The sequence below is a fragment of the Labeo rohita genome, chromosome 7, assembly GCF_022985175.1.
Source record: "Labeo rohita strain BAU-BD-2019 chromosome 7, IGBB_LRoh.1.0, whole genome shotgun sequence".
Lineage (NCBI taxonomy): Eukaryota > Metazoa > Chordata > Actinopteri > Cypriniformes > Cyprinidae > Labeo > Labeo rohita.
Genome location: NC_066875.1, coordinates 7,864,202 through 7,889,643, shown reverse-complemented (window position 1 = coordinate 7,889,643; position 25,442 = coordinate 7,864,202). Strand labels below are relative to the sequence as shown.

General features: G+C 35.8%; 1 protein-coding gene across 11 annotated transcripts in view; it reads left to right on the top strand.

Moving 5' to 3' along the window:
- Positions 1 to 25,442, top strand: part of tead1b (TEA domain family member 1b) — a 91,014-nt gene that overhangs the window by 4,169 nt on the left and 61,403 nt on the right. For all 11 annotated transcript variants that reach the window (XM_051114624.1, XM_051114628.1, XM_051114631.1 and 8 more), the window contains one exon: positions 22,950 to 23,202. In XM_051114624.1, coding sequence (XP_050970581.1) covers positions 23,055 to 23,202 — 148 coding nt within the window. In that variant the 5' untranslated portion in view covers positions 22,950 to 23,054. The remainder of the gene's footprint in view (positions 1 to 22,949; positions 23,203 to 25,442) is intronic.

The window sequence follows — 25,442 nt, the reverse complement described above, 5'->3', positions numbered from 1 at the left end:
CTTGGTGAATGCAAGAATGTTGTATTTTGCAGCAGTATTCTTGTCTCTTCTCAAAAGTGCATTCTTCACGTAATGGAAACAGCTGTTGTAAGTAAAGAGCCGAACCGATCAGATGCCGTTTTGTACAAACCCGAGTATTAGTCACTCGTTCCTGATTGATGAACTCAACAGATGTATTAATGATTTTTAGATGGATCCTCTGTTTTTGTTTAGAACACAATGCAGTGTTTTGAAGAAAATGAATCACACACGTTGGATGGAGAAAAAAAAGAAATCATAATGTGTCATAATGGTTGAGAGTTGGTTTTTAACATCAAACTTACCAAAGATTGACTCTATAGCAGCTCGCTACCGCGCGCATCAAACCCGCAGCTGCTAAAACTAATTAACGCCCATCATATGTATTGTTCACTGCTCACTCAATGCATGTTCAAAGTGTGTTTATATTAAGTTATGAATTATGGGGATGAAAAGTGCTGGAATTGTTTATATTTATTCACATGAATTGATTTAGGTTGCATTTATGGCTAAACAGTGTAAAATAAACTGCCTCTGCCATGTTTTCTCAGACTATACCTGAAATTATTTTCGACAGTCAGTCTGGTTTTCTTTTTAATTGGTTTGATCATAAAGACTTTGGCTGTTGATCACATTCGTGTTTGTAGGGAGCCGTATCCGTTATCAGTAAGAAGTGAAGTTAAATACCACCCCACTAAAAGAACCCACAAAACCAAATATACCAAATACTACAATAACTGACACCCATGATGCTGATAATTCATGTTTCTTCATAATTTAATACCACACAAAAATGAATGCTAATAAATGCTGTTTAAATAATTTGTTAAATATTAATATAGCCCCAAATAAATTAAAATAACACAGTGGTATATCAGCATTTTTATAAATTAGTGCGGGTTTTGACACATATTTTACGATTAGATTTAATATTTATTATTTTGGATGTATATCAGGTATAATACGCCAAATTTTCTCAAAGAAAAAACATCTCTCAGTACTACATTACTGTAATATTGAAGGCTAAAATTAACTGATTTGTATACAGATGCTTAAATGACACTCAGACGTTTTTATAATAATAACATTATAATTACCATTTAAATGGTGGCTGTCATAACAACTTGACCGATTTATTGAAACATAAGTTAAATATTGAAGAACAGGAAACATTATAATGAATATGTTATATGGTGCATATAATTTCGCAAAATGCTGCTGTCTAGAGTTACCTTTTCTAGCTGACTTTAACAGGTTTATGATCATCGAATGTTTTTTTCTGAGGTAAATGTGACGTTACCTGACATTGTTTACAAGCTGTTATTTTATTTTTTTTGCATGGTTGAAGCACTGATTGTGTAATTACATGAGACAGGATATGGATTTGGTACCCTTTTTATACCCTATTTTCAGATGGTTATTTTGTGCTGAAACTGGTATTAAAGGGGTGGAGATGCCACTCTTGAGTTAAGCCTCTACAGCGATCTGTCACTCCACATTAAACGGTGCCAAAACAGCATTTATTGTTTGAATACTGTAATAAAATGGACAGAATTTGAAATCTGAGACTTTGTTTCATATCAAAAGTAAAAAAGCACAAAGCTTATTGCGATTTATTGCATGGGAGCTACAATGTTCTGTTCATGAGAATCCTATTATAACTTATTATTATTATTATTGTTATTAAAAAAAATACTGTATTACTACACATGTTTCTTAAATTCTCAAAATAAGTGTTTTTTAAGAATTAAAATTAAGTAAACAGTTAGTGGTTTAAAACAATAAATGCATTAATTTAAACTGTATTGTTTCTAAAATTTAATCTACTTAAAAAATGTCACATTTTACCACAAGGTAAATTTGCCATTTGCAAATTAAATTAAATCTTGCCATTTGTAATTACACTGTAAAAAAATTCTGTAAAATTTATGGTAAAAAAACAGCAGCTGTGGTTGCCAGAATTTTACCGTAGAAAATACGGTAGCAATGTTTTACGGTTTTAACTTAAATTTACATTTAAATACAGTAATTTCATTATCTGATGTAATGTTAATAAACCAACCTATTGAAGTACAGAAATCTTTTTTGTACTTTTGCAATACACAGTGATAACCACCAAAAGCAGGTGGTGATGAGAAAGCCACATGATGAACCAAAGCCCATCACAAGCAGCTTTTAAATATTAACATATACCTGTATAGAATGTGCACAGTGTCATTCACACAAACACTAAACACCACCATGGAGCTGTATAATGACATCACTAAATTTAATGATGAACTGGCTGATAATTGGGTGTTTACTCTTGTCCTTTTGCATTATTGACACACTATTTCCTATTTAATACTGTAAAGCTGCTTTGACACAATCTGTATTGTTAAAAACGCTATATAAATAAAGGTGAGTTGAATTGATGGTAACACACACTGAAATAATGCAATAAACGTTAATTTAACAACATTAGATGTAACATACAACCCTGCACAATGTACAGAACTAATAAGAAAAAACTAAGAAGCATAGTTCTTTCAACAAAAAAGCATCAAATTTGAAATGAAACTTAGGGAATTTTGGGAATGTAATTTTACGGTTATTCACTGTAAATTTTACGTTATTTTTCCACTTCCAGAAACAGTATACTACCATAAAATTACATGCAATGTTCAGTACAGTTTTTCAATGTATATAGTAGATGGAGGAACTTATCTTTAGCTTTTTAACAGATTTTTATAGTGGCATTTTTACGGCCTTTTACCATTAAATTAGTTTTTTACAGTGTAATTTTAAAATTTACTAGCAATTTCATTTTTTAGTGTAGTATAATCAGACAAATACTTAACATTTTTTGTCAAAGCCTTAACATTTTTTCAAATGTGCATCATATCTAGGATGCACAAGGTAAATTTTTTGTTTTCACGTTACTCTGAGCATTTCTGGTTACATTTGAATCTCCTTGTGATGGAATAATATAGTTCTCTTTGAACTGTGTTTAGAAATTTTGCAGATTTTGCAGTTGGTCAGGCTCTTTTATTTAGTGAAATTCATGTTGCCTCTGTTTTTAAATTGAGTAAATGTTTTTCTGTTAATGTTTACTAATCTAACGAAGGCTAACTCAAATGTTCATTCTCTACTTTTAAAAATTTGTGCTTGTTTAATCCTGTGTTACAAACAGAAACCGGTAGCCTGGAGTCTGAGCACGACCCGCGGTAAATTGATTCTCCAAGGGAATAACTGAGTGTGGTCTGCTGTTTAGTTGTAACAACAAGCCCTTAAAGAAGCTGAGGTAAATTGCCACCAAAATGAAAAGCTGGCTCTTAGCCACTGACGTCATGTAAGTAAATGTGCTTCAGGACAGCTGCCATAAAACGACTGCCAGCTACGGAGCGCACTTTGGTCCCGACGACCATTTCTGCGCGTGCTGTTTGTGTTTTGCCCCCCGCTGGTAATATTTTAAGAAATGTTACAAATTCTGACTTGGTCTATCAGCTGCGGTAGTGATTATGACGGACTAATATGCTTTGAAGTGATTTTTTATATGCGCCCTATTTAAAACACAGGGACCACTTTAGTTTGAAGTTTAATTGTCGCATGATTTTGAAGTGTTCTCCAAGTAAAACGTTCCTAATAGAAGAGATTTTCTGTGAATTGGAGAGAATTTTTGCTTGTTGTTAAACCTGAAAAGACTAGCGAGACCAGTTCCAACACTTCAAAGTTATAGCCTTGTAACTCAAACCAGATGGAGGGCTTAGTCAGTTCAGAGGAAGAAATTAATGTTGATACAAATGGCGTCCGGACAACTTGAAAAAACAGTTATTCTGAAGAACTCACGCTTTATATCTAATAATATCGTGCCCTTCAGCCGTCTCTGGCATACTACGATGTTGTATGTTATTATTCAAGCAAGTTTTTCCATGACCAGACACATGTGAAAAGCAATCTCTGATCCATGAATCATTAGATGAGTCAGTTCCTGAAACCGCCATAAACCTCCAAGTTCTTGGCCACAGCTGAAAGCAGGAAATCCAGGCTTCAATAACTTCCTTTCCCAGAGCTGGCCACGCTAGTGGTTAGAGCGCCCTGTTCCTCACTAGCAATAGGAAGATGTACGCCTGTGGAACAAAGACACTCAGTCACTTCATTTACTGAAACTGTTTATAATTTGTGGCCTGTATTCAAATGTCGAGCGTCCAGGATCTCTGGCACCGTATTCTGTTCTCCTCGTCGTAATAAATCCCTAGCAGGCCTTTCATTAATTGCTGCTGTATTGTTATCATGAGCGGCGGAGCCCGGGCAGATTCCCTCTGCCCTGGAGCTGGCCTGGATTTACAGGGGGAAGATACAGACTTTAAGCTACCTCTGGACATTAGTATGCAAAGTGGGCATGCTCAATGAGTTTGAAATCTTGCTACAGTGCGCCCTTCAGCTTTGTAAACACCGCTTAACCTCTCCAATGCCTTATGCAAATACTAAGTTCCAGGGGTTTGGCTTTTTTTTTTTTAATATAAAGGTTACAGTTCCTGGAAACATTTACTATGTTATTCATCCATTGATTTAAAGGTAAAGTGCATGTTTTTTGTGTTAAAGAGATGCTCCACCCAAAATAAGATATTTTGAGAAATGTCCCAGTGTCTCAAGTCAGTGGGCTCCAATGTTGTTTGGTTCCCAACGTTCGACAGATTTCTTCTTTTGTGTTCTAAGAAAAAGAAGATGAGGGTGAGTAAATTCTGATGCATTGTCAGAATTTTCTTTTTTTGGGTGAATTATACCTTTAACATAGAGACACATTTATGTAAACACTGACCTTGTGCTGCTTTCTAAACATTGCTCTGTTTGTTTGGCAGCTTGACATGTCTACTTCTTGTTTAGCCAATGTCATAAGTGTATGGGACTCCCTGTTTATCGAACAATGGCAGACTGAATCGGTTTTGCAGTACAGTTAGTGGCTCACCACTAGCAAACAAATTACACACTTTAGCTTAAATTGTTTATTTTTTAAACTTCAAATTAAAAACAGTCAAGTAGCCTATAGGTATAATTTCACTAGGAAAAGTGGCAAATATTTCCTCATCCACTTTCTGTTTGACTAGAAAAATGACTAATTTAAAAGGCTTATTAAAAATAACATTTTTGACTTGAATTAACACTTTATTTGCAGTGTTGGTTTATGCTGAATATACTAGAGAGCCTCTGTATTTAGATAAAACAGTATAAGCTGAAAGATTGTGATTTATATGTATAATACCACTGGACCACAAAACCAGTCATAAGTGTACATTTTTTTGAAATTGAGGTGATCTGAGAGATCATCTGAAAGCTGAATAAGTACACTTTCCATTGATATATGGTTTGTTAGGATATGACACTATTTGGCTGAGATACAACTATTTCAAAATCTAAAATCTGAGGGTGCAAAAAAATCTACATACTGAGAAAATCGCCTTTAAAATTGTCCAAATGAAGTTCTTAGCAATGCATATTACTAATCAGAAATTACGTTTTGATATATTTATGGCAGGAAATTGACTAACTATCTTCATGGAACATAATCTTTATTTAATATCCTAATGATTTTTGGCATAAAGGAAAAAAAATTATTGGCTATTGCTACAAATATACCTGTGCTACTTAGGACTGTTTTGTGGTCCAGGGTCACATATATATATATATATATATATATATTTACATTATAGAAATACTGAAAAATGTTAACCTAAAAATGTAGTAAAGTCAAAAATATTGTTTAACATTACTTGAATCAGCCTAAATACATTAGGTTACAACAACAAAATGAAATTCAAGGTTTCCCAGATCCAGCAGAAATGGCTTCTTAAAGAGACAGTTTACCCAAAAATGAAAATTGACATCATTTACTCATCAAACTTGAGTTGCATCAAACTTGTTCCAAACTTGTATGAATTTCTTTCTATTGTGGATCATAAAAGAAGATATTTTGAAGAATTTTGGTAAGCAAAGAGTTGCTGGGAGCCATTGACTTCCATAGTAGGGAAAAAATACTATGGAAGTAAGTGGCTAATAGCAACTGATTGGTTAAAACACAAGAAATTAATTCATTTTAATTTGAAAGCTATTGTAATTGTAAACTTGTATTAGAGGGTTTAAGAAACTTTAAAGGAGAAGTCCACTTCCAGAACAACAATTTACAGATAATTTACTCACCCTCTTGTCATCCAAGATGTTCATGTCTTTCTGTCTTCAGTCGTAAAGAAATTATGGTTTTTGAGGAAAACATTTCAGGGTTTTTCTCATTGGTCCCCCCGATTTTGAACTTCCAAAATGTAGTTTAAATGCAGCTTCAAAGGGCTCTAAACGATCCCAGCCGAAGAAGAAGGGCTATCTAGCGAAATGATTGATCATTTTTTTGAAAAAAAAAAATGTGTATACTTTTTAAGCACAAAAGCTCATGTAGCACAGGCTCTGGAATGCGTGTCCACGACGCTACAAATCACGTCATCGTCTGTGTACTCCGGCTCAAAAAGGTAGAGTATGGCGAAAAACTCCATCTTATTTTCTCTTACAACTTCGGAATCATCCAACATTGTTGTACCTTTTTGTCTGTAAACAGCATTTGACTTACTTGCACTTCCTTAGTCTTTGCGTGTTGCTTTATAAACACTGGGTCTGTAGCTCCGCGTGACCTTTCGACGTGATTTAATAGTACGTACTGTTGTGGACGTGCATCTCAGAGCTAGTGCTACACGAGCTTTTGTGCTTAAAACGTATACCATCTGAAAAAAATGACAGGTCATTTCGCCAGGTAGGACCTTTCTTTCTCGGCTGGGATCGTTTAGAGCCCTTTGAAGCTGCATTTAAACTACATTTTGGAAGTTCAGAAAACGTGGGACCAATGAAGTCCATTATATGGAGAAAAATCCTGAAATGTTTTCCTCAAAAACCATAATTTCTTCATGACCGAAGACAGAAAGACATGAACATCTTGGATGACAAGGGGGTGAGTAAATTATCTGTAAATTGTTGTTCTGGAAGTGGACTTCTCCTTTAACATTTTGTAATATGGTCAGGATTGATTGTCTGTGAACTTTCTGAAGCGATGCTCTTACAAAATAATATTTTTAAATAGCATTGCTCAACCTGCAAGACGGGTGTTTTTACAAGCATGTTAGCGCAGAGCCCAGTGGATGGGTCTCATCTGGTCTCCGCTGCTCATGAGGCACCAATAAACACAGGCGCATCCCTTTGCCGATGGATGACAAACAAACAGCGTGTCAGAAAATTCCATGTGACCTTTCCGCCATTAGTGCTGTGGTGGGAAGAAGTGATTTATGACAGATGGAGGTGCACTCCAAACAGACGCTGTCTTTGACATGCTGGGACTTGTGAAATGCAGATGGCCTCTCTGCTCATCACTGCCATTTCATTCCTCATGCCTCGCCGCATGTCGCTCGGCCCGTGTCCTCGGCTCTGGCTGGGAAATCTCTTATCACAGGCAGGATTTATTCGCAGCTTTTATTCGTTTTTTTATATGCACCATTTCCACGTTTGTTTAACATCTACGCAAGTTGGACGGTGGAATTTGATGCGTATTGTGATAGACACGCTTTTTTAATAAGGTCAACCAATGCATCTTAAAGAAGTGTGGATAAGGTCAACGATATTGAAGTATAATTGAATTCTTTATTGTTTGAAGCTGTACTGTTTAAAGAAACACATTCATTTCATTCCAAACCTGATTGTTTGCTATTTTGGAACACAAAGAGCAGAATTTTCATGCTGGTCATTTTTCTGTGCAATCAAATTTACATTGATGTCTATTCAAAGTTACTTCAACGCATTTAATTTTTCTCATAATATCTTTAGAAGACTTGGAATGTAGAGCACAAGTAGTATGGCTTTCTTTTTTCAGTCTCATTTTTCATTGTATGTTCACCTACATTGTATGGGAAAGCGCAGAATGAACATTCTTTAAAACAAAGGAAGAACCATGCAGGTTTGGAATGAAATGAGGGTGAGTGAATGATGACAACATTTTCATTTTCGTGTAAAATATTACTTTGGGCCTCAGGAAGGAAATGGGACTAATGCCTCTGCCCTTCCATGTGCCATCGGTGTGACGGGCCAAACATTGCACATGATTGTGGCGCATTGGAGGCAGGTGGAGAAAGTTGTTTTGACAGGCCCTGTAAATCAATCCAGCACTCTGGCCAACAGAAATTGATCCCAAAGCGGCCCGTAGTCGCAGCACCGGGCGGTAAGCTTCGGGCCTCAGGTTTGAGTTGGATGCTATCAGACGGTTTCACTGCATCTAACCCCGTCGGTTTAAAGAGGCATGAAATAAACGCTTGGGTCTTGCCAGCAGGAGAGCGCCGGTGGCCGTCCACTCCACTGGACCTTTGCTGTCTGCTTTAGGAGATTGGTCGTGAGAGACTCAATCATTGATTCATCAGCGCTCTGGGACTTTAGATTTATTCATGAAACCAGCAGAAAGATCCAGTACAAAACAGATCAATTGATTTTCTCTCGGCGCAACCAGGGATTCTTGGAGAGACTTCATAGACTTGGGGAAAACTCCACAAGCATTCCTAATGATGTTTACATACCTGTTTAATTTTCGAAAATGTAATAAGAAAATAAACAAATAAGAAAAGTTGAAATATTTCAAGAAAAAGAAATATCACAAGACCTAGTAAGTTATATGCAAACTGATAATTGGCTGACAAGGCATTGTAGACTTTGGTTTCTATGAAAATATGTTATTATGCAAACAATGTTAATGAAATTTGAATGGCCCTTTTCAATTTCGACTTAAAAATTAGTAAAATTGCCTCTCAAGGTTCATGTGTTGTGCTAAAGTCGTTTCAAACATTCCAGCGATAATGAATTTGTTAGGAGGACGGATGTGGCGTGTGGAATCTCAGTTATGTCTCGCTGCTATGAATATGCATAATTCGATGCAGCGTGTTCCAAACAAGCATACTTTGAAATACTTCAGACATGACTGAAATAATTCCCCACTGCAAATAATGCACAATATGAGGTATTTAGTAATTATATGGTAATTATAGTTCTTCATTCAGGGACCTTAACCACCGTGGGTCATTATGGGGTCAGCGAAAGTCGTTCACCGAACCATTATTGCACCTTTGGAGATAACGGCACAAAAGGAGTCCGCACGGAAAATTACATTTCAGACCTCTCATCTTCTATTTCATTACCTCGGCCCTGTGCGATGGCTGAAATTGGTTCTCTTCATTTAGGGAGCCAAATTCCTGCTTAGCTAGAACCTGAGTGGTTTATGTAATCTGTCGATAAGTGTCATCTCCCATCATGCCGTGTCACAGCCACGGGCCGCTCTCACCATGGCATTCACTTGTTGCCTGCTTCCTCCTTTATCTCGCTAATAAGACCATTTCCATGGTGCTGGAGACGGCCAGATAGGAACATGCAATTATTTGTTAAGGCTGCAACTGTTTCCACAGGTGACATTCCTGCCTCTTAGAAGCTGTGATAATTAGTGTCCTAACAGGCTGTGGCACACTAGACTTTGGCTTTGACAGACTTGTGACTAGAGGCAGAGATGTAGGAAGCCGATCTTGCTAAAGTTAGTGGAGAGCCACTTATCTCGCACCTATGAATGTTCTGCGCTCTTGCTTTCACCTAGTTCAAGTTCAAACTTAAAGCAGTGCGCAAAACTTCATAGTTTCAATGCTGACTAATTTGTGGGTTGCCCGAATGACCCTTTCACTAATCAGTCTTCACTAGAAGCTGTGTGTAATTGGTTTGGTTCTGAATTTATCATCAAAATGTGACAACTTTCACTTTTTAATCAGCAAATCAGTAAAAGTCAGATTTCTATATGTACTTGATATATTTCTCCTCTTGTTTTTTCAAGAACAAATTATTTAAGCTATGCTATCCATATTCATTTAGTCTTAATACATCAGCAAATTCAGTTTTTTTCTTAAAAATTTATTTCCAAAAACATTAGAAAATTTGAGTTCACACCAGAGTATTATTTATGTCATAGTATTTATTAATATTTTAACTGCTTTTATCAGTTTTCATTATTTGTGATCCTTGGACCACAAAACCAGTCATAAGGGTTTTTTTTTTACTTTGAGTAAAAAAGCTTTCCATTAATGTATGATTTGTTAGGATAGGACAATATTTGGCCGAGATACAGCTATTTGAAAATCTGTAATCTAAGGGTGCAAAAAAATCAAAATACTGAGAAAATCATCTTTAAAGTTGTCCAAATGAAGCTCTTAGCAATGCATATTACTAATCAAAAATTAAGTTTTGATATATTTACGGTAGGAAGTTTATAAAATATCTTTACTTAATATTAGCACAAAATAAAAATCGATAATTTTAACCAATACAGTGTACTATTGGCTATTGCTACAAACACCCATGCTGCTTATGACTGGTTTTGTGGTCCAGGGTCACATTTCATAGTTCTGTGTGCATTTTAAGGCTTTAATTTATTTGACAACACTTTACAATAAGTTGTTTTTTGTTAACATTAGTTAATGTATTAACTAATATGAACAAACAATGAACAATATTTTTGTTAACATTGGTTAATAAAACTGCAGTTGTTCATTGTTAGTTCATGTTAGTTCACAGTCCAGTAACTAATGTTAACAAACACAACTTTTAATAAAAATTGTAATAATGCATTAATGAATGTTGAAATAAATATTAACTAGGATTAATAAATGCTTCTTTTATCATACTTAGTTAATTTTAACTAAAGTTGTTAACTAATGAAACTTTATTATTAAAGTGTTACCATTTTTTTTTTATCTCAAATTTAGTTTTAGTAAATTGTATTACTTCAACATTTCTAATTTTCAAGTTTTTTTTAAGTGTAATTCTTCCATGCAATATTTATAGTTTTCAATTAAAGAAAAAAGATTTGTAATAGTTTTAGTTCTAGTTAAGAATAACAACATGACTTCGGACATGTCTAAGAATTCCCAAATGTCTTGAAGAGCAAAAAAGCAATAACATTTACTAATACTGAAATGAAAGGAAACCTTTTTTTGGAATATGTATTATTCCAACGCAGCCTTATAATGATTAGTGGCTTGCAATTCCCAGCAAGCATCCCACAAGAAAAACCCCCTCGTGTTTGGAATCAGCATCCACAGAATTAACATAGAAAGCTCTGCAGATTTCCACAGAAATTTAAAAACCCGTCATTGACAAAGTTCTACACGTCCATTAGCCCTTGCATGTTCATACAAATTTTAGATGAATATGTAATGTTTGTTTTTTTCTATTGATAATAGTGTAGCACTCTCAACTTCATTTAATGCATTTTACCATATTTAAATTTCATCCTTGGAAAATATAAAAAAGTACCCAGATCCACGTGGCTCTATTTATAATCCTTTACACAATTCCCTTGTATATTATAATTATCCAGAATAGTTTGGTTTAATAAAGACATGTTAAGGAACATGCAAATTGGTGTTTTCAGTATTAGCTATTGTGATATGACTGTAGCACGTAAACCGTGATGCCTTACGAGACCCGGAGCAGAGATGTGCAAACACAAATATGCTATTGAAATGCAAATTCCCAACACAAAAGAGTAACCTCTTAAAGAGCACATTTTATAAACCTTATTTGAGATACTTAACCAACATATGAATTAGCATTAGAATTATGCTTATAATGTAATACATTCATTATATCACAGCAGAAAAGCATATTACATCAAACCTATGTACTGTGCACATTTATACAGTACTTCACTAATAACTTGTTCTCCCACACGTGACTCACTTTGTCTGGTTTTAAATAATCAGAATAATCGCACCATGCGGGCATGTGTTCACTTTAACGACAATGATGAAACGCCCCCACAGACTGTCCGTGTCACCTCTCATACGTTTCCTCTCTTCCGTATCCCGAGCTTTGGAGTTGTTGTGGGAGAGACTATATTATGGCATTGAGTTGTGAGGGAGGCATGTTCAGGCACATCCTGGCTCAGATCTGCTGGTGTATTCTCAGCGCCACACACATATAAAGCATCACAAATGTGCTGACACACTCGAGCAGACAAACACAAAAGCTTGCACGTATACGCACATATGCATGCATGGAAAGGTATTGAAGTGAATGAGTGTGGACGTCTCTAATGTGTGCAGAAGGTTAACGGTGTTTGGTTTGATGCCTCAGGCCAATACAGGGAATTATAGTTTGATTGGCAGCCGCCATATACTGAATGAAGAGGAAGGAAAATGAAAAATGAAAAACAGTCTGTAGGATACTGTAGGCCCGCATGAGCACGAGCATCATGATTATTCATCTCATGCAGGTTTTGAACAACAGATTAAAAGAATATTTATTGGATTGATTGATGATGAGAAGCCGTGTTTTCATATCCATAAACACAAAAAGGCCAGGCCTGATACAGTTGAAGTAAGATCAGTAGTTTTACATACTTCAGCAAGATGAATACAAAACGTAGACTTTCAGATGAAAGATTACATTCTCATCACATTTTATGTTGAAATATGTGATACACTTTGTTCCATGAATTACGTTTGGGCCGGAAAACAAAATTTGGTTTAAGATATTCAAAGGAAAATTAGCAAAAAGGTTTTTTCCGTTAAGTATTATGTGTAAGCGTGCGCTCCATGCAACATGCAGGTGCTCACATTGTTTGAGCACAGAGCAGCACTTGTTTCTCCATTATAGTGTAATTTTTAATGAATCAAAATGGAGAGGCTTCCAGCTACATCCTTTTTCACTCTTGCCAAAATGCATTTGTCAAGGCTTTTTGGCTGAGTGTGCCTGCGAGCTGCTGCGCCATAAGGAAATCTCACTTTGTCTGTCTTTCTGTAATCTTTGCGGTAGTTTACTGCTTGCTTCAAGATGTTTCATTTGGTAAGACTAAAATTTTTGCATTTTGCAAGTGCCAGTTCTAAGTCTATGTTAAAAATCTTACTATACAAGTCACGTATTTGTATGTAGGTCTCGCCGTAACAGCTGCATGTGCACATCAAATAAACTTCTTGGTCAGAATGCCACCTTGCTGAGGTACTTTAGTCAAGTCAAGTCAAGTCACCTTTATTTATATACCGCCTTTAACAATACAGAATTGTGACAAGGCGGCTGTACAGTATTAAATAGGAAACAGTACATCAACAATGCCAAAGGCAACATTAAACACTCACATTATAGGTAAAGGTAGTTAATCAAAAACAATAAAATAAAATGCAATATTGTGTTAAGAGAAAGTGTCCCCAACTAAGCAAGCCAGAGGCGACAGCGGCAAGGAACCAAAACTCCATCGGTGACAAATGGAGAAAAAAAACCTTGGGAGAAACCAGGCTCAGTCGGGGGGGCCAGTTCTCCTCTGGCCAAAGTTCCCGTGGTCTTGTGCCGACAGCCGTCTAGGTGATGTGGTCTTTAATGTGGATCCGTCTCTGGGGCTCATCTAGTTGATGTGGACTCCGCTGACATTCAGGGCTGTAGAGGTCGTCTCTAGGTGCTGATCCACCGTCTGGGCTGGGTTCGGACTGGATCCGGGGGACTGCAGTGACCATCTGATCTTTACAGTATATACATTGTATATATTTATCCATAGAAATATTTATTCATTTTCATATATTTAAATTCACTCGTAGATTACAATAAGTTCATTTTAGTTTTTAATTTAAATTTTGTTTTTTGAAATAGTACAGAGTAATATTGCTATATTTTTTGGTTATTGGCCAAAGCATTAAAATAATTATCAACATCACTATTGCCAGGTTCGGTATTTGTACATCCTTAACGGGGTCATCGGATGCAAACTTCACTTTTACATGTTGTTTGAACATTAATGTGTGTTGGCAGTGTATGTACAAATCCACCCTATAATGATTTTTATCAGTAATGACCTTTTTTTAACGAAGGAGCTTCTTCAATAGCATAATTAGTTTTGCTTTGATTTAGTGTTTGAAATTTCACTGATATTGGTATCAACTTCTCAGATTTCTCTCGATTTCATTTTCAATGTCTGTTTCTCTCAGGCGTAAATTTAATAAGCTAAAGAAGGAAATGGCCCCAGAAAATATTTCATAGTTGGTCAAAATGCCGCCTTGCTAAGGTACAGTACATACATCATATATATTTTGAAAGAAATATTTATTCATATTCATATATTTAAATTCACTTGTAGCATACAATAAATTCATTTTAGATTTACATTTTCATTTTATTTTTAAAAAAATAGTACAGCGTTATAATATTGGTTATTGGCCAAAGCATTAAAATAATCATCAACATCACTATCGCCAGGTTCAGTATTTGTACATTCTTAATGCTAATAAAAAAAATATTTAAGAAAAACTTAGAAGTAGAGAAAAAAAAAAAGAAACTCTGCAACTCATTTTAATTACAAATTCCATCAGCATTAAATCTGTATTAAATTAGTATATCTAATAATCATGCAAGCGATGCCAAAAATTAAAATGAAATATTAGAAGGCTACATAGCATTGTTTTCATTTAATTGACATTTTTTAATCGGTATTTAACTTTTTTTAATGAAAGAGCTTCTTCAATAGCATATTCAGTTTTGCTTTGATTTAGTGTCTGAAATTTCACAGATACTGGTATTAAGTTCTCAGATTTTAGTATCGTGACAACATTAGTTTAGATAATATTAAAGTGTAAGAATGACTTTCTTTTAGTTTTTTTATGTCTGTTTCTCTCAGGTGTAAATTTAATAAGCTCCTTCCTAGAAGTAAAGAAATGGCCCCAGCAAACATTTAATAGTTGGTCAAAATGCCGCCTTGCTAAGCTGTTATACTTCATATATATTTTGAAAGAAATATTTATTCACTTTCATATATTTAAAATCACTTGTAGTATACAATAAATTCATTTTAGATTTAAATTTTCATTTTATTTTTTAAAAATAGTACAGAGTTATAATATTTCTGTATTTACTGCTTATTGGCCAAAGCATTAAAATTACCATCAACATCACTATCGTGAGGTTCAGTATTTGTACATCCTTAATGCTGATATAAACAATATTTTAAAAAACCTTAGAAGTACAGAAAAAAAGAAACTGTGCAACTCATTTTAATTACAAATTCCATCAGCATTAAGTCTGTATTAAATTAGTATATCTAATAATCATGCAAGCGATGCCAAAAATTAAAGTGAAATACTAGAAGGCTACACAACATTGTTTTCATTTAATTGAATTTTTTTTCAATCAGTATTTAAATTTTTTTAATGAAGGAGCTTCTTCAATAGCATATTCAGTTTTGCTTTGATTTAGTGTCTGAAATTTCACAGATACTGGTATCAGCTTCTTGGATTATAGTATTGTGACAACATTAGTTTAGATAATATTAAAGTGTAAGAATTACCTTCTTTGCTCAGTTCTTTATGTCTGTTTCTCTCAGGTGTAAATTTAATAAGCTCCCTCCTAGAAGTAAAGAAATGGCCCCAGCAAACATTTAACTACTGTTTGTCTCTATTTAGACAGGACATGTAAGAACTGACAGTTTGCTGTGAAATTTTTCTGAGAGCGCACACAATAAGACGGTGACCTGATAGCAAAGACCTTCTGCAAAATTAGCAAGCACATTGTTTTTCTTTTACGTGGCTGTAAGACCTGCGAAGGATTTTCTTGGTCCCATCTGATGAATGACTGCTTCATTATCAATTGCAGGGGAAAAGGCTAAAAGATAAAATCCTGCTTTAATCATACTCCCATTTATTGTGCATGTTGAAGTAATCCAATAATGCAGCGCTCTCGAACTAGGCGGAAATTATCATTATCTTTTAGGCGGCATTGATCTGGGCCTCCCATGAGAGATGTTGCATGAAATAGTGGCAGAGGTGAATCAGTTACGTTGATGTATCGAAGGCTAAATGATCATCGAGGGACTTCAGCCATGTAGCGTGATTAGGCTGCTTTTAGGCTATTGATTTTTTATTTCTTTAACACTTGTTTCTGTAAATGCATGTTCATTTCAGATTTGATCTGCTACAGCTTGTCTTTACTTGTAAATGCAAATGTAACATTCAGAAGATGCGACTCGTGGCCTGGTCTTTAACATTTAACCCAACCATATGACCCAGTCCAACAGCAGGGCTCTGCTGCATCAGGTCGACTGTTTCTCTTCACTAAGAGTGCCTGCCTATCTAGAACCAGCTACTACACTTTCCATTACCATCAAAGGCAGAATAACCTCCAATTAATGTAAGTGGAAATGTAAATTCAGAGTAGATCCATTTGGTCTGATGATAAAACTCAGAGCAGTGAGTGGTTAGAAATTGCCATGGTCTAGTATTATTCTGAGCATCCATCTCGTGCAGTTTAAGCTTGGCATTCATCTTGTGCAAATTAAGCTTTAATTGCTATCACATTTTACTACGAAGTCTTAAATAATCTTTTGAAAATATGGTCATTTGCTAAATGTGATACGGCATTTAAAACAGACAAATGACTGTGCTTTATCAATAGGGATTGTAATATTATCAGAAAATGATTTATTCCAAATCTTGACTGTCTTTGTTTTTCAAATTATCATTTTTTTTTGTTAAATGCATATAATGCTGAACGATATGCCACAGGTCGATGAGGTTCTGTAATGTTGGTTGGTAATAAGTATGTGACTTTGTGGTGTTGTTGCAGGTGCTCTTGTTTCCACAAATCCTAATTTGCTTAGTGTTCGGTAAAAGTACAATATGTACTTTTAGTAGCAATACATTGTTTGTAATACAGTATTGGGACATGCAGTGCAATCTTGCAGTTAGTTTTGTACTGTTAATGTTTACATGTTAGCATCTTCTTAATTCTTTACATTTAACATTTAACTTCATGGTTCATACTTTTAGTTTCAGCCTCCCCCACTACTTTTTACAGAAAATGCCAAAAGCGAAACCATCACTTTTGTGATTTGTGGGCAGCATTAGCTAAAAAAACATGCATGCATTAAAACAAAATTCACAAATTATTGCAAAGAAACAGAAAGTAACATTGAATTAAATGAGATGTCAACTTCTAGAACAAAAATTGACAGATAATGTACTCACCCCTTGTCATCCAAGATGTTCATGTCTTTCTTTCTTCAGCTGTGAAGAAATTATTTTTTGAGGGAAACATTTCAGGATTTTTCTCCATGTAATGGACTGCTATGGTGCCCTGATTTTGAACTTTCAAATTGCAGTTTAAATGCGGCTTCAAACGATCCCAAGAAGCCGAGGAAGAAGGGTCTTATCTAGCGAAACGATCGGTTATTTTCATAAAAATAATACAATTTATATACTTTTTAATGTCAAACACTCGTCTTGTCTTACTCTGCCTGGACTGTTCTTTACCAGGTCATGACAGTTAGGGTATGTCGAAAAATTCCCATCTCATGTTCTCCCTCAACTTCAAAATCATCTTATATCTCTTTTTTATCTTTTTTGTTAAGGGTGTTTGTCTTCTTTGCATGTTCTTTGCATGTTCTCTTTGCAAAGGGCCGGGTCGGTACTGCTGCAGTAATGTAGGATGATTTTGAAATGATTTTTAAAGTTTTGAAGTTTTTCAATATACCCTAACTGTCTTGAATCATAATACACGGGGTCAAGGAGAGAAAGACAAGACAAACGTTTGAGATTAAAGAGTATTTAAATTGTATTATTTTTTATGAAAATAACCGATTTCGCTAGACCCCCGTTTTCCCTGTTTCGCTAGACGAGACCCTTCTTCCTCGGCTGGGATCGTTTGCAACCGCATTTGGGATCTTTGTTCTGGAAGTGGACTTCTCCTTTAAACAGGATAATTAAAAGCAGGGTAGATTTTGGTACAAAAAAGTTTTTGTTATGCTGGTTGAAAGTCTCTAAGTTAAGTGGTCTATATGTATTTTTATGTATTTATATAATCTTTGGAAGGTGTAGGGTCTTAAAATCTTTGTAGCTTGCTATCGGTAGCCTCTTCGAAATCGCCTACCCCTACCCCTACCTTTAACGCTGAAATAGTACTCGTGTAAAACAGGCTACGCCAGTATTTAAATTTTTTTTTTTTTTTACATTAAAAAAAAACAACATTTTTTTGTTTGTTTGCAGAATAAATACACACTTTAAATTTGGCTTACTACTTTCAGTGTGCTAATAAATTTGATATTGCATATGAAAGGATGTACATCATATAAATTGGAAAACGACAATTAAAAATCTGTTTGTGTTAAACCATTTACCTTTTTAAAAAGGATAGTTCACCAAAAAATGAAAATTAGCCCATTATATACTCACCCTCCAGGCATCCTAGGTGTATATGACTTCCTTCTTTCAGACGAATGCGATTGGAGTTATGTTAAAAATTATCCTGGCACTTCCAAGCTTTAGAATGGCATAGGCGGGTGTTTTTCTTCATCAGTCCAGAACAAGTCCAATAAAGTGCACCCATCCATGATAAAAAGTGCTCCACATGGCTCTGGGGGATTAATAAAGGCCTCCTGTAGTGAATCGATGCGTTTTTGTAAGAAAAAATCCATATTTAAAACGGAATAATCACTTTAATTTAGCTTGCGCCAACTGGTCGCACACGTGTGGAGTACTTCTTATTATGGATGGATGCACTTTATTGGACTTGTTTTGGACTGATGAAGAGAAGCACCCGCCCATTGCCATTCTGAAGCTTGGAAGTGCCAGGATAATTTTTAATATGACTCTGATTGCATTCGTTTGAAAGAATGAAGTCATGCACACCTAGGATGCCTGGAGGGTGAGTAAATAATGGACTATCCCTTTAAGGTAAATGCCAAGGCAGATATTTCCAGTCATACAAATATAGCTTCTTGAATGGGGACAAACAGAAGTTTCTGTTTAAATAGCATATATTCCAAATAAGGAATAAAATTCGACAACATTTTCATCATAAATTGTGCTACTTTAGCTCAAATCACACACATGAAACTTTTCACGCTGGTGTAGCTGACGCTAAACTAAGTCTATCTGTTGAAGTTGAATTGTTCATGTCACTTTGCAGCCGCACCCTCTTGTCACTGGTATTTTTCTATAGGGAAGTCAAACTCCATCAGGCGAAGCAGACGTGTTGAGACATTGGCCATAGCTCCCTCTCTCAAGTAGGCCACACGTGGCCGAGGGACCACTGGCAGCCATTTTTCAAGAAGGCTTTCTGTTAGCATATGGGAGTCAGCAGCACTGCAAGGATAGCCGAAGTAAACATGTTTATCTACGCTGAGCTCCTGAGCGTTCCCCTCAAACTGGCCATCTTTAAACAGTTTGTGTATCTGACAGTGGGGGGAGAATGCGGTTCCAAGATGAGGTACTGCACTGAACAACCACATTATGTTTGCAGCAGCGCTGGAAGTGATTACCAGTGTAGTTCATTATTCAGTTAGGTTGGAGGGGGGGGGAGCATGAAGGCCCAAACCATTTAGTGGTCAGAAAGGGGAGGCTTTTTTTCCCTCTCTCATCAGTCTGTGAGTCTGTTCTGCAGTGTCAGCATTCAGCACACAAACACGGAATTCAGTAAAAGCTCCCTCCACTCTCCCAGAGCGTTTTTTTCCCCCCTTTTTTCCAACAGGCTGCTCCCTTCCCCCCTCGTGAACTGACATTCTAGAAGAAACATATGCTGCTAGTCCCACATCACAACAGCTTGTGCTGGCTGAATGGAAGCAGGCACGGAGAGAGGAAGCTGTCGGGAGGGTGGGGGAAGGGGTGGAGTGGCACATGGTGTAACGGGGAAAGTCTCTAAGAATGGAAGTCCTCGGAAGTGTTGCACGTTGGACATCCTCGGCGACGCATGTGAAGTCGGATGGAGAATATAACATTTTCAGAAGGAAATTGCATTCTTATGGTTTATGACCCTGCTTTATGGGGTGATTTGGCGTAGTGGCCAAAACAGGGCTGGTAACAGGAAAGTTGCTGGTTCGAGCCTTTTAAAGTCAACATGATATTAAAATGAACAATTTACTTTTCTTAAAGGTGAAGTCCACTTCCAGAACCAAAATTGACAGAAAATATACTCACCCCTTGTCATCCAAGATGTTCATGTCTTTCTTTCTTCAGCCTTAAAGAAATTATGTTTTTTGAGGGAAACATTTCAGGATTTTTCTCCATATAATGGACTGGTGTGGTGCCCCGATTTTGAACTTCGAAAATGCAGTTTAAATGCAGCGTCAAACGATCCCAAATGCGGTTGTAAACTATCCCAGCTGAGGAAGAAGGGTCTTATTTAGCGAAACAATTGGTTATTTTCATAAAAATAATACAATTTATATACTTTTTAATGTCAAACGCTTGTTTTGAACTCCCATCTCATGTTTTCTCTCAACTTCAAAATCTTCTTATATCGCTGTTTTACCTTTTTTGTTAAGGGTGTTTGATCTTCTTTTGCATGTTTACCTTGCAAAGACTGGGTCGGTACTTCCGCAGGATTTTTTTTACAATTTATTTTTGGCATTTTCACATTTATTTTGATAGGGCAGTATAGCAATGACAGGAAACTAAGTGGGAGAGAGGGGGGGATGGGATGGGATCGGGAAAGGTCCACAAACCGGGACTTGAACTCGGGACGCCCGGAGCGCAACGACGCTACATGTCGGCGCGCTGCCCAAAAGGCTGTTGACGCCGACAATGTAGGATGATTTTGAAATGATTTTTGAAGTTGAGGGAGAAAATACGATTGGAGTTTTTCGACATACCCTAACTGTCTTGAACCATATTACACAGAGTTCAGGGAGAGCAAGACGAGCGGTTGAGATTAAAAAGTATTTAAATTGTATTTTTTTTAATGAATATAACCGATCGTTTCACAAGATAAGACCCTTCTCAAACTCGGGGCACCATAGCAGTCCATTATATGGAGAAAAATGGAGAAAAATTCCCTCAAGAAACATAATTTCTTTACGGCTGATGAAAGAAAGACATGAACATCTTGGATGATAAGGGGGTGAGTACATGCTACTACATGACTCATTGGCAGTGTTATTTTAGTATCTTCGAGATACTATTGTAGTTTTTATTATTATTTTAAATTAGCTTTATTTTAGTTATTTTGTCACGTTGTGTCATTTTTGTATTTTTAACGTCTGTATGGGCCATTCTACAGAATTGGTTCAAAGTCAGAGTTGGAAAAGTCTTGGAAAAAAAATGTCTTTTTCCAAAAAAAATGTATTTATGCAAATTGTAGAATATCCAAGGTACACATTTCTAGTAATAGACCTTTATCACAGTCCACATGTCGTCACATCCGGCTACGATTAGTAGCGCAAATGGATTTCCGCCTGTGTTATTGTCAATTAACAGGCGCCAGTTTTGTGAAGAAAATTTAGTTGGACTTTGCAATAAACGTCAATATGTAAAACTGTTTATTTTTTACTGACACCTTACTATGTATGTCATCCTTCATTTTAATGTGTAACATAATCTGATCAATGCGATCGTCAGCGCTGCCACTGTTGGCCGTCATGATATTAAAGAACATCAGCACGGGTATACACTAATTGCTAGTATTTTAAATATTAATGTAGGTTTCATTAGATAATAGAAGGATCATAATAAAAATCTAAGATTTGAATACTTAAATGTGTTTTTTGGTTGTGAGACAGCAGTTTGCACCAACAAGTGGAATGCCGATATAGGTTTTATTCATTTTTATTTTAACTTTAGTTATTTTAGTAAATCAAATAAAAATAAAATTAGAAATGCTGCCTTGGCAGCTAGTTGAAATAAAGACTTTTATATAAGCAAAAAAAAAAAAAAATATATATATATATATATATATTTTAAATTGTATTTATGTTAACATTTATTTTATTTCAAGTAACGATTTTCTTATGGTTTCAGTTTTAGTTAACTATAATAACCCTGATTAATGGTCCATGTTATTCCCAAGAGGGAAAAAAAGTTGTCAAATATTTGGATGACTTTCCTTTTCAGCAGGCATTACAAATCCTTTTTACTTTTTAAATCTCTTCTAAATCTCAAAACTACTAACTCTCTTCATGCTAATTCTCTTCATATTTCCCGATTCATAAAATCAAATATCACCCCAAGTCTTTTTTTTTCTAGAATATTTTGTTTTCCTTTGAAAACATGTTGGATATGAAAGTAAAATGGTTGCAAAATGTGTGTAATGTTGACTTTTTAAAAATAGCACTATCACAAATGTGGCCTTGAGAAAGGCACACTTACATAAAAGATTTTACAAATGACTACATACATACATATTCTTTTTTTTTTTTTTAACTTTCTGTGTGATTTTTATATCTATTTATTTTTAATTAGATTTCACTATTGTATGTTGCTCAGGTTATTCACATTACAATATAGATGTTAGGTCATTATCTAATTTCATAGGAATATGAATTACACAACCAGGCATCTGGGTCTGATATTGTTCTCCTTTCGTCAGAGGGGTTTTATGGTTTTTATGCAATTTTATGGAGATGTCAGGTGGTTTTTGAAAATGTTTGAAGGTTAAACCTTCTAGTCAGGAACTTAATTTCCTCAAGCAATTGGATTTCAGTTACAGTATTCTTAGATGCATGTCTTTAAAATTTGTAAAGTCATAATTCTCCATATGAAAAAAATGAAAGCAATTTAAGGAACACTACCTTCGTTTTGGTATTCCCACTTTGACTGGCATTTAAATGAAAAGAACAAATTCAGTTTTACGGTGCTGTGTAGTTAAAGCTGAAGTGTGTAATTTTTTTTCAGTCTTAAAATACTTTCTCCAATGCCAGTTTAATGCGTAGAGACAACTACGGGTAAGCCATTCACTGAATTCACCAAAGAGGGCAACCTCTTTAAAACGTACAGTAGCTCTAATTTATGAATGGTTTAAAATGTTCAGGCTCAACCAGTTGCATGAACTGAAAATGATCCTACCACCAAGCAACTGCATCACCTGATATCTCAGCGACAGATATCTATTCTAGAGAGTAGCCACAACTCTTTGTTTATTGTCACTTTCAGGATTCACCCTAGTCTGCTCCAGGCTTCGGCTTGGAGGTCCCAACCGCCACCATTGATCCCAGCAGCTGGAGTGGCAGTGAAAGCTCTGCCGAGGATATTGAGAGGATGAGCGACTCGGCAGACAAGCCCATTGACAACGATGCTGAGGGGGTGTGGAGTCCTGACATAGAGCAGAGCTTCCAGGAGGCGCTGGCCATCTATCCGCCTTGTGGACGACGCAAAATTATCCTCTCGGATGAGGGCAAGATGTATGGTAAGAACTCAGTGGCTCTTCTGAACTATTCCCTACAGGATACGGCCGAAATCTGTTAATCTGTTTCTTTGGAAGCCCAATCAGTAGTAGAAAGAAAAATGCAAAGTGTCGAGTTTGGTTTTGCTCAGCTGACAAATTACAGCATGGCAAATGATAACACGTTGTCCTTACCCATTGCAAGTGCCAAATCTCTTTACTGGTGGTTAGGTTTTGTCCTAAGCAGTCACAACCATTGATCACAACCACTGGCCACTTAGGATCACTTTGTTTCCAATTTTTGTTGCAGTGGGCAGCCCCAGACACAGTGACATCTAGTTGGTCCAAAATCTTGCTCAATGACTGTTTGTTAAATCAACAGGAAATCAATATTGACCCAGTTTCATAACACATGTTCCTGGCCTTGTTGGCCACAATTCAGGTCATTAAAAAAAATTAAGACATAAATATTAAGGCATAATAACAACAATAATAATAATAATTGTTATTGTTATTGTTCTTCTTCTTCTTCTTCTTCTTCTTCTTCTTCTTCTTCTTCTTCTTCTTCTTCTTCTTCTTCTTCTTCTTCTTCTTCTTCTTCTTAGTAGTAGTAGTAGTAGTAGTAGTAGTAGTAGTAGTAGTAGTAATATATTTATATAATTTACCAAATCAAACTTTAACTGCAAATTAAAAAAGAAAAATATAATAATAATAAAAATAATAATCATCATCACATCATGATAATTTTACATTACTACAGTAAAAATATAATGCTAATGTTATGAATTATTATTATTATTAATATCATGAGGCATAAATATAAGTATTATATTATATTTTTACTGTAGTAATGTAAAATTATCATGATGTGATGATGATTATTATTTTTATTATTGTTATATTTTTCTTTTTTAATTTGCAGTTAAAGTTTGATTTGGTAAATTATATAAATATTTTAACATCACAAATTAACAGTTATTTCCTGATCAGTATTGGACAAAATGTTATTATTTGTGCATGCATTGTTTCTTTAATAATCTTTTATCAAATTGTAGTAATTTGCTTTATTTCTGAAACGATTATGCTTTTCAACTGCAAGCCTTATTATTTTTCTCAACCTGACCACTTTTTAAGAACAAATCCATTACAGGTGGAAAAAATGAGCTCCTAGATTTTTTTTTTCTTATTGAATATCCAGTGCCATTATTAAAGTGAAACGGATTGCGAACACTGTTTTTGTGTTAAGTGTGTTGAAGTACTTAAATTTGACTGTGGACAGAGATAATACCTGTTGCTGGTAACTTGTCTGGTTAAGACACGTCGTCACTGTCACATGACACGAATCCCTTACGATGTAGCCTCAGCGTTCAGGGCGCTTTGATCATCCCAGAGGCGATCGCTGGAGGTGAGAAGTGAAACTGAGGGCTCTGAGGAATCACATGAGAGTGAAGTAGTGGAGAAGATGAGAGTAATTGTCAATCAGGAATCTCTGAAGTCTTCGCGGGCCTCTGCAGCAGGCTTCCCATTCGTTCGCTTGTTGTTGAGTAGTGGGAGTGTAAGTAAAGCAGCATGAACTATTAGTCAGGAGCAGATGGTACTGCGGCTGTCACCAGCTGTGCCACCCCCTCCTCCTCCTCCTCCTCTCCTGCTCCTGCCGTCCTCCCCCTTTCCTCCATTCCTGGCTGGGTGATGTCATGGAAAGAGGGAATATTTTCTTTCTGCGGTGTTGGAGTCCCTCACAGCTTGTCAGTGTCAAGTGAAAGCAGAAGGCCCTCGGGGCATTCGTTTGCAGCTGTCATGTGACCCCTCCGGCCAAATGAAATGTAAAGTTTAGGAGTGGCAGCAAAGCCTCTCAGCTGCCACTACAAAAAGCCTTTCGGGCCACACTGCCACCTTGTACAGCCTCTGCTCTCAAACTCTCACTTTCATTCACTCCCTCTGTTCAGGATTAAAGCATGAAAATAGGTTTGGCTGAGTAGTTTGAAATGATCAAGTCCAAGTGCAAGATTCAGTAGTGCTCAGACTCATAAAAAAGAGGGTTTGTTTTGTGGTTTTCTTCATTACGTTAAGTAAGTTATTTAAGTTATTTACAGCAGAGTTTACAGCAAAAGAGTTACACTACCATTCAAAAGTTTGAAATCTTTAAATGTTTAATTGATTTTAAAAGTCTGCATTTATTTGAGAAAAAAAAAAAAGTAAAAACAGTAATTATGAAATATTGTGACTTTTAAAAATACCTGGTTTCTGTTTGAATATTTTTTTAA